This window comes from Falco peregrinus, chromosome 9 (assembly GCF_023634155.1).
Source record: "Falco peregrinus isolate bFalPer1 chromosome 9, bFalPer1.pri, whole genome shotgun sequence".
Classification (NCBI taxonomy): Eukaryota; Metazoa; Chordata; class Aves; order Falconiformes; family Falconidae; genus Falco; species Falco peregrinus.
Window position 1 is genome coordinate 36,784,469 of NC_073729.1, and position 9,465 is coordinate 36,793,933.

Below are 9,465 nucleotides of genomic sequence, written 5' to 3' on the forward strand. Positions count from 1 at the left end.
CCCCTCCACCTCTGTCACCATAGCTATCGCCTTTTTCCTACGAGAACCAAAACGATTTTCCAACAGCACCAATAGATTAACTAAAGCTTGCTTGTGGCAGGAGGAGAGCACCGCTGGTTTAGGTGTCTGCTCTCAGATCCCGGTCCCAAAAGCTAGGAACTGCCTGTTCCCTTGCATCTGGTTACAGAAGACTACACCAGCACTGCTCCCAGGACAGCAGGTCAGCTGCTCTCTTCGATGCTGGACACAACAGATTCATCAGTGTTATTTCCTTTGCTCATAATGATGGCATCCATTATTCAAGCTCACATCAATCCGCAGCCTTTCAGCAGAAGTGACAGGGGCACAGAGCCTGCTCAACCCCTGCTCTGCTCTTGACAGCCAAACAGGGCAATCTTGTTCCAGCCTCTCTAAGACAGAACAGTACAAACACCAGCTTCCCACGCTGGTTGCTATAAGCCACTCCGACGAGGTTCAACCTCCTTCACTCAAGGCCTGCAGAGGAATGGGGAGCCTGAAGTGTTTCCTTGCACAGCAGTATGTTGTGCAAATACCCTGGGAGTCAACGAGTGCATTTGGGAATAAGCCCTTTGATGTTGCCTTCTGTGCTTTAGCTTTTAGCTGGACTTAGCAACTCCAGCTGGTCCAAAGTTCATTTCCCAGCAGGTTCAGATCATGGTCTTTGGTACTGTCAACACAAAAGGCAGGTAAAGTGCCAGAGCAAAACCTATAGCTCACTCAGAGCTTTGCTTGGAATGGAAGAAAGGCTCAGGTACAGTATGATGCTTTGACGGGAAAAAAAAACACTTTAAGATAGGACTGACATCAGTTTGGAGGTGTTCATTTGGCTTCTCATGGGCCCAGGCTGGACACTCCAGCATTACAGCAGCTACAAAGCAGGTTTTGCCTTACAGGTGCTCAGCGCTCTCCTTGCAGAGAGACCTTCTTCTGCTTGGGATCAGGACCTCTCTTGCCCACCTGTGCTGTAGGGAGATCCTCACACAGGGACTGCTTTATCTCCACTGCCACAGCTGTTACCTCTACAGCATATGCTTTTTGTAGCACTTAGCTTGGAAGAGGCAGCAAAACCATCTATATGCATACTTATTTTGTTTAGCTAATGTGCAAAGCAGTTTCAGCCTTGTGTCCAGAGCCTTGTACCTGTGCCCTGCTCTGGCAGATGGTCCTGCCACAAGCTGTCTGCCCTGAAGAGGAGTATTTGCGCAAAGACCAGGCACGTAGACTACAGTCAGGACTCCATGTGTGAGCCAGGCAATCACCAGCAGAGCTTCCTCCAGCTGACTTCTCTCTGAACACTTTGCACACTCTCTGCTATCACTCAAGTCCATTCCTGGCTGACCACAAGGCACCAAGGGGTAGCCTGCCCTGTAACCATGTCACCTCAGGAAACCCTAACAGGACAGATGGACTCTGCTAGCTGCAACGCAAGAGCTGGTCACACTCTCCCACCAACACCGCATTTTGAGTGTGTCCACTTTGTACATGCTACGAACCTCCTCACCTAGCCCCAATTTGACTCACTTGGTCTGAAGATACAGCCACGCTAAGTGATCTGAACAGCTATAGTAGAGGAAAGTTCATGCTTCATTAAAAAAAAAAAAAAAAAAGACAACAGCCACCCCAATCTGTCTTTGCAGCTAGGATCCTTACCCGAGCTAGCCAGTGCCGCAGCAATGGGGTGGTCAAAGTAGCACTGGCTGCTGCTTCCAGGCTGGTAACACGAGGGCACAACCAATGCCAAAGATGTACTCCATGCATGACTCTTCTACATATAGGACTAGTATTGTGCAATAATTAAGCATTACTTCATATATTTTAGCTTAATAATGACAGTAAAAGAAGACAAAAAATTTAAGTTTTTATTATTATTATAGAAAGCACAGTGTTATAATAGAGTGATTATACAGAAATAATCTGCAAATGAGTTTGGCAGAAAGTCTGGGGCTGATGTACTACAACTGCACAAGAAATCAGTTTCATAGTGGACACAGCTACTCCAAGAACCCGCTGCCCACTCTTTCACACATTTTAAAACCAAAACCTGAGATATTCCAACAAGCATTCTGATCAGCGTAATTACAAGCTACCTGAGTTTATGTTCCTAACCTTATTCTACGCTGTCAGAAAATCAGGGCCTGGATTACATGGCAATTATGAATACAAAATATATATCAAAAGCAGAGGTAATAATACTTGTATTATAGAGCATTTAATTTGTTTTTCCTCATCATCATCACCAGTTTCATAAGTAAATGAGAGAGATGAAAATTATTCTAAGTAAAAAAAAAAAAAAGTTACCTCCTCCACCAATCTGGTGTGAACACACAGGTTGAAAATTCAAGATTAGCACCCCTAAAATATTAACAGTGGCAGACAGACATTACGCTGGATAGCATTATGTCTTATTTTCTCTTCTCCCTTATCTGCTGGATTTCAAAACCAGCATCTGAAACTGAAAACATTCTGCTCAGGTTGGCATGCTCCAGGAAGACAAATACAACCTGACAAACAGGAAACACTGTACGGCTCAGGGTATAATCCAAAGGTTCTATTTGTGCTGATGCAGTGAAAATGAGTTTAAGTCACAGCAGTTTCTCCTGTGTGAGGGTATCTGCATGGGGTTCTGGTCACTCCACGAGCACCAGCCAGCCCCGATGGCTCCCAGCTGGCTGTAGAGCTCAGCGTGCACAGGGGACACTGCAGTCACAGGTGTCCCCACAGACACCTGCTTTTGGTCTACTTCAGCAGCCAGAGATCATCCCTGCACCCTTACTCCCCATCCAGCTTGGTTTAAAGCACAGCTTGAACTACTCTACCAGGGGGAGAAAGTCTCACGGCACCGATACCAAAGCTCTTGCGCAGCCTCTCCACCCTGACCCAACTGTCCCGAGCTGGGGTGGTTATTGCCCAGACACAGGGATGACGGCTGGGGCAAAGCACACCGACACACTGTGAACACACTCTTCTGCAGAAGCACTCTTCTGCAGCACTAATTGGACAAACACAGGTTTTTCTTTCAGAAATATCCTCCCCTTAACTGGAAGGATCAAATGCAGTACAGAAAACCTTAGCTAAACCAAATGTCATGCACCCACTTAATTTTCACCTTTGTTAAATAATGCAATTGTCCCGGAAACAGTTCTTCAGCAATCCTGACAGCCAGCACTAGCATACAAGCTGTCCTCCAAAGAGAAGTGAAGCACAGTCGGTATGCTAGGGCAGCATGCAGCGGCAGTAAATAACCCTGAGCTTGCTTTGTTCCTTCATAAAATAAATGATTAATAGCTCAGTATAGTCAGTCTGCTGTTCAAGGCTTGCTGAAAACTTTTGATCAGTTTGATTGATTAACCTTTAAAACTGTCTCTAAAAGAGGCTTCAAATCTGAAGGAGAAGCATCATTTTAAAATGAACACTTCAATGTTATCCAGTAATCCTATTTTTTGACAAACTGAGTTAAGCATTGAGATATTCTGCTCCTCTTCAGAACCACTCAGCATCTCACAGTCAAGTGTCGAGGAAGAAATAACAAGAGAAAATACAGCTGATGTAGACAAACCAACCCACATTCATCTTAAAATTCAAAACCGATCAGAGCTGGGGGCAGGGGGGCGGGAAATGGCACTTCTTTGTGATTCTTAAGTATTTGGCTGATTCGCAGGTGGCTTCCCAACTGTCTATTTATTTCTTTTGGTTTTAATGCTAATAAAAAAGAACACTAACAGGGGACTCAATTCCCTACACAATGCACTGGGGGAAGGCAGGGAGTGTAACTTACGTATCCGAAAAGTCTGACTCAGACAAATTACTTCTAGTTGAGTTCCTTACTACACGCCCGCATTGTTCCAACACCTTGGTAGCATAAGGGGTTCATCCCCAGCTATCTGGTCACAGAAACAGCAATGTAGACTAATACCATTAAAGAACTGTTCCAATTACTTCCCTGGGGAAAGAAGTGACTTGCAGCTTAACATCCTGCCCCAACACAGCAGGAAAACCAACCGTCCGCAAACGTGCGGCTAATGGCTGCTGCTGTAAGGGACCCGCTCTGGGGATGAGCTGCAGTTTTGTCTTCCAGGGACAGCAGCTGGTTCCTGGGTCAGAAGTACAGATGGCTGGAGGCTCAGACACAATTTGCTTTGAAAGTGAGGTTGGCAATACAGATTCCCAAGAGAAAAAAGGGCATTTTGAACCAAGGACGACTGATGGCCACTGCTGCCGGGTTGATACTAGAAACTTAACAGCTTGGGTTTACTATCTAGAGAGGACAGAGATACTATGGTAGTGTAAAAAGGACAGAACAGGTCACTTGCCCTTCACGAGGCCAGAGAATTGCTGCACAAGCAGCCACATAGTTGCAGCGGTAGAACTACCAGCAGAAGAAAATTATTTCATCCCTAAGGGAATCACCAGCTTTTCTCAGAGAAAAGGAATGCCAGCTATAAATTAAAAAGGTTAAAAACTTCTAGACACATGGCTCACATAACCAGCCTGCACCATTTTGCTACAATAATTATACACGGTCAAGGATTTATGAATCTAATAGTTTTAGGGAGAAGTTACCAAGTCATAGCTGTCAGATTGTGGAAGCATTTTCTGAAATCCCATCAAACTTTGTAGGAATTCAGCAACATTAGCAGGATACTAACATTCTTATTTGGAATGATTGAGGCTTCTGACGTAAGAGTGCTGCACTTACACTTCTTCAAATAGCCAGCAGCGGTGCAAATAAAGACACAATGTTTATAAAGAAATCAGACCTCACCGGTAGATTTAGTATTTTTTCTGTACTTGAGTATTTACGCTTATCTACACAAAGCAAAATATTTGACTACAAAGAAACAAACCCAATTCCTAACTTCTATAGCTTTCCCAGGGTCTGACAAAACGCTGTTCGGTGTTCAAATTCAAGTACTCAATACAGACTATAACAGCAGCTGAAGTTAAAAGATCCCATGGACTGTTAACTTTAGCAAAGCAGTATGTTGTCTTCTGGGAACCAGACATGAGTCCGTCATGGACTTGCATGGCATGAGCACAGAGAAGCTCCTGTCTCTGCACTGTAAGATCTCACAGTGAATATAGTTGGACTCGGCACTAGATTCAGTTCAAGAGCCAGCAGACTATTCCTCCTGCTCCACCTGAGCCACTCAGGATGCAACGTAATGCCAAACACTGCAGCACCAGACAGACTACGGGGAGGGGAACATTTCACTCTCCCTCTTGCTGATGCAGAGAGTGGAAAAATAAAAGAGCGAAGCAGCACTCAGAATGTGTAATGGCAATAAAAGAGCTTAGGAGGACAAGGAAAAATGACTTAAGAAGAAACTGAGAATTTTTTACTACTCAGAAGCTACCTGAACTTAAATACACTGTTTCAGTCATACCACTGACTATGACAAATTGCTAGAGCCTGGGGTGTAAAGAGACTACAAAACATGATGAACAGCAGCATCAATGGGAGTATGAAATGACATGGTCAAGTCAGGAAAGAAAAGTGGATGGGCACAGGGAGAGCAAACAAAATAGTCCCGACTGAGCTAAAAGGGAATAGTGCAGGGAACTTAATGACTTTCTTGTAAATATCACCACATAAAACCAGTGCATCAGGAATTATTTTAATGTACATCATTAAGTGAATGGTATAGTGTTATATGGCAGCGTAAGTGCTTTGCCACTATTAACAGTTTGAATTTATTAAATTTAAAACAGTTTTTGTTCTTTCTCAGCTATCTAGACCATCTTCTGTTAAAGCCCAGTGCGTGCTGCCCTGTTACCGGTGCTCAGCAGTGTATTCTTAAGAGGAATATTCGCTTACAGAAGTAGCCACTTCATCTGTGGCCTCAACCTGGCTCAGCCAGAAGCCTGCAGAAACCACAGGTACATCCAAGCCTGATTACAGCTAGCACATGCCACCACTGTGGAGGGTAGATTCTGGACCTAAGAGAAACCCATGTGGTTATCTCCCACCAAAATAAAAGCGCTTGTTGAAAGTGTTGCTCGCTTCTACACATAAAGTACCCAGTGTGATATCTGAGGGCGTGCAATGCGCCTCAGCCTGTTTTCAAAGGAGTCTAGGTTGCATAACTGGTTTTCGTATTTAATTCAAGCAGCTTTAAAAAACTTTACAAGTAAGTTTAAAATAATTACAGGGTATTAATTAGTGCACTCTGCAGAGGGACGGATTCAGCCCAAGTGCATGAAAGAAGCCACGTAAAAATAGTCCTTCCAAGCCTGATTTACCAGGCTTGTACCAGACAATCTTAACAGTTTTATTCTCAAACACCTTAATGCCTCTGAGGGAAAACTGCAGAAAAACTCTCTTAAGGAGCACATGACTGTCTTTGTAACAGTTTAAACCAGATTTTCTGTTGTCCGCAGAAATCAAGAAGTGATGTCCCTGTTTTTAGACCTGAGCAGGTTCCCCACTTCTGTCATACTACAGCGAGCACAGCAGCACAGAAAAATGGTTCTGTCTTGAGAGCATTCAGACAATCCCTAGAATATTTTTTCATGATTAGACATGCTCTCCACTTACTGTCAGGCTGTCATTTTGTAAGCATATTTAGTTTCTTGAAAAACAAAATCCCAAAAACCCCAAAGCCATACTTGCAGAGAAAATAAGGCCTCTTTTTAAAAAAAGACTGCAACAGGTTTCTGTGGGGCATTTGCTTGCTCTAAACAGAGCCAAGAGAAGACTAATCAGAATGTTTTGGCTGGGACACAAGAGGCAACTCTGCTTGACAGATGTTAATTTAAAAAAAAACCATCACCAGTCAAGAGCAACAGAATAACCTTTTCCCTTAGCTGCTGGAAGATACCATCCCATTCAAAGGTGTTTTACAACGAACCATCTACTTGCTGTCTGTCCTTTTGTTATAAATGAGGAAGTCAGAAATGTCATGCCATACATTACTATCATCGTACAGGTAGGTCATGGAGGACTGCAGAGAAGGCTGCAGAGTTTGCCGGTGGTATTCAAAGAGCCAGAGAACTGTCCCCCATATCAAAGCAGCGACAAGTGGAAAAGGATCCTGCTTTGGCTGTGGGACATAGCCCTTTTCCACTGCCAGCCGAGACAAGCCGAACAGGATACGAGACAGCAGGTACATAATGATCTGCGTGAAGAGAAAACCCAAAGAACGTTAAGTAAATAACCTGACCAGACATACTAGCCAGGTTAAGTGATTTAGAAGCGGTAAGCCAGGCAAGAGGGGTGGAAACAATTTACCCAACTTAAAAGCAAACAGGTTGTAGGTTCTTGTAGTAAGCAGTCTTACAACTGGACATGTTTGTGTCTTCCCTATGTCCTCAAAATCCTGCTTCTCTGCTGGTGCTCCAATTTAGTAATCAACAAGTCATACTTAATACATCACAGTTTTGCAGCTGCAGAACTTTTGTCTTTGCTTAGTTAATGCTGCCTCAGATGTTGCTGCTAACAGAACATTAATGGAGCAGCCCTGCTAACCTGCGAAGCAGACACAAACTCTGTAGGCTGGACACATCCTAAAACCAGACTGACTGTATGCTCTTGCAGGTCATTGCATAAGAACGCTTTTGATTAATCAGCATCTGTGTATTTTAGGGACTGATTAATCTGTGACTGTGCGTTAACAACCAGCCATAAATCAAACGTCCCCTGAGCAGCTTTTGTCAGTTTAACCAGTTAAGTGTAGCACAGTAACTGATGGTGCTCTACACTCGCAACATTCAAGCTAAAGGGTTTAACCCTGTGAGCAGGCAGACTAGCAGTGCACACAGTCAGTGACCACAGCTCAGAAGACATCTGGGGTAACCTAATGGCTTTGAATTGCCTAACTGCCTGCCTTCCTAAGTATACAAGTGCAGCTCTGGGGGTAAACCTGGGCTTTTAGCACTGGAACTGCACACAACATTCACGGAGGCACCCAACCACCTTAGGATTTGAGTGCGGAGCAGCCAAAACAAGAACTTGTGTGAAGACGAATATGGTGAAAGAGTAACGCTACATGGTAAGAACCACCAGAAACACACCAGGCTATACCAACCACTTTCTGGGACATGCTGGGGTTTTTTGTCAAAGAAGCTTTCAAAAAACGCATTTACCTGGCTGTTGATGGGATTGTTCTCACCAAACACCAGCCAACCCCCAATGCAGGCTGCAAAGAAAGAATGAAATGGAATTTTTTTCCCCTGTAGTCGGGACTGCAACGCCATCAGTCCCTTGTAGGTGAACACAAAATATGCCAAGTTCCGGGAATGTGTGTACGTAGCCTGAGCAATCGATTTCAGTTTCTCTCTTAAACTGAAGAAAAGAAACAGACAATTAGGAGAGCAAAAAGGCAGGACTACTGCAGTCACTCAGCCTGGACACTACGCCCCTCTGACCTGCCCATCTAGACCAACAGCTTGGGCACCCCACAGAACATCTTGTGAGGGAGAAGAAACCTTTACACCTCTGGCTCATTTAACAGCCCATCTCAGACAGCAGACTGTGCTTCTGTCTCATTCTATGACAAGTCAAGCAGCCTTTTAAAAAAATTTTTGCCTAAGCCCTAAGCGCGAACCTCTGGCATAAGCGGGGAAAGCCACAACGTGCACTCCCATACTTTGGCTTCTGTTATTTGAAGGAGAGCAGAGCACTGGTGTTTGCATCTGCTAATTTCTCTGTGCTTTTTTTTTTTTTAAGCCCTCCAGAAACATGAAAAACTGAATGCTTGAATGAAAACATTCTAAGTAGTAACACAGAAATACAGAACGAGGGTTTGTACCTTCCACTCTTGAATAGGAAAGTCATCACGAGGGCATGCGGGGCACGAATTTTTGCTCCATAACTGCAAAAGTGAATAAATATTTCAGAGTTTCTGTATTGCACTATGAAACGACTGTTATTTCTATTCTACTAACAGCCAAAGATGCTACCTAGAGCAACTACATCGCACTTTTAAGTCGGCCCAGGAGCAGCAGCAGCACACCAAGCAGGAGCCCAGACCTCAGGCTCTAGAGAACACGCACCCCGACAAACCAGGCCCGAAGGCGACCCCAACACCAGTAAAAGCCCCGCCTACCGCTGAGGGAGATGGAAATGCCCCTCCCGAACCCCCACCGCAACAGCCCCGGTCTCCGGGCAGGCCAGAAGGGCACAGAACCGTCTTCCCGCCGCCTCGGGGCGGCCGGACCCTGAGGGAACCGAGACACCCCCCTCGCCTCGCAACACACTGGGCCCGGCGCCCCCGCCCCCAGCCGCCCCTGCCGCACTCACACGGCCCCATTGCGGAAGCCCTTGAGGACGGCAAGCGCGGCACGGTAGCGGCGCTGCTGCAGGAGGGCATTAGCGGCGCGGAGCAGGGCGCGGAGCGGGTCCCCTCCACCGGCCATGGCGCGTCCCCCGCTAGCCCAGGCTGCCCACGGCGCGCACACTTCCGGGAGCTGGGCCCGCCCACCGCGCGCATAGGCTCTTTCGGCTGT

At 45.5% G+C, this 9,465-nt stretch overlaps 1 protein-coding gene across 1 annotated transcript; it reads right to left on the reverse strand.

Annotated features, from left to right (window-relative positions):
* Positions 1 to 1,866: 1,866 nt before the first annotated feature.
* On the reverse strand, positions 1,867 to 9,428 carry PXMP4 (peroxisomal membrane protein 4). Its single transcript, XM_055814686.1, has 4 exons — positions 9,260 to 9,428; positions 8,769 to 8,831; positions 8,104 to 8,302; positions 1,867 to 7,136 (listed from the first exon to the last, which is right to left on the reverse strand). The coding sequence occupies exons 1-4, from the start codon at positions 9,373 to 9,375 to the stop codon at positions 6,873 to 6,875; spliced, it is 642 nt and encodes a 213-aa protein (XP_055670661.1). The 5' UTR covers positions 9,376 to 9,428; the 3' UTR covers positions 1,867 to 6,872.
* Positions 9,429 to 9,465: the final 37 nt, after the last annotated feature.

Excerpts from the sequence above, each read along its gene's own strand:
- PXMP4 (XM_055814686.1), bottom strand. The coding sequence starts at position 9,375 with ATGGCCGGTGGAGGGGACCCGCTCCGCGCCCTGCTCCGCGCCGCTAAT. Across the intron at positions 8,832-9,259 it reads GGCTTCCGCAATGGGGCCGT|TTATGGAGCAAAAATTCGTG; the intron begins GTGAGTGCGGCA and ends TCACTTTTGCAG. Across the intron at positions 8,303-8,768 it reads TTCCTATTCAAGAGTGGAAG|TTTAAGAGAGAAACTGAAAT; the intron begins GTACAAACCCTC and ends TCTTTTCTTCAG.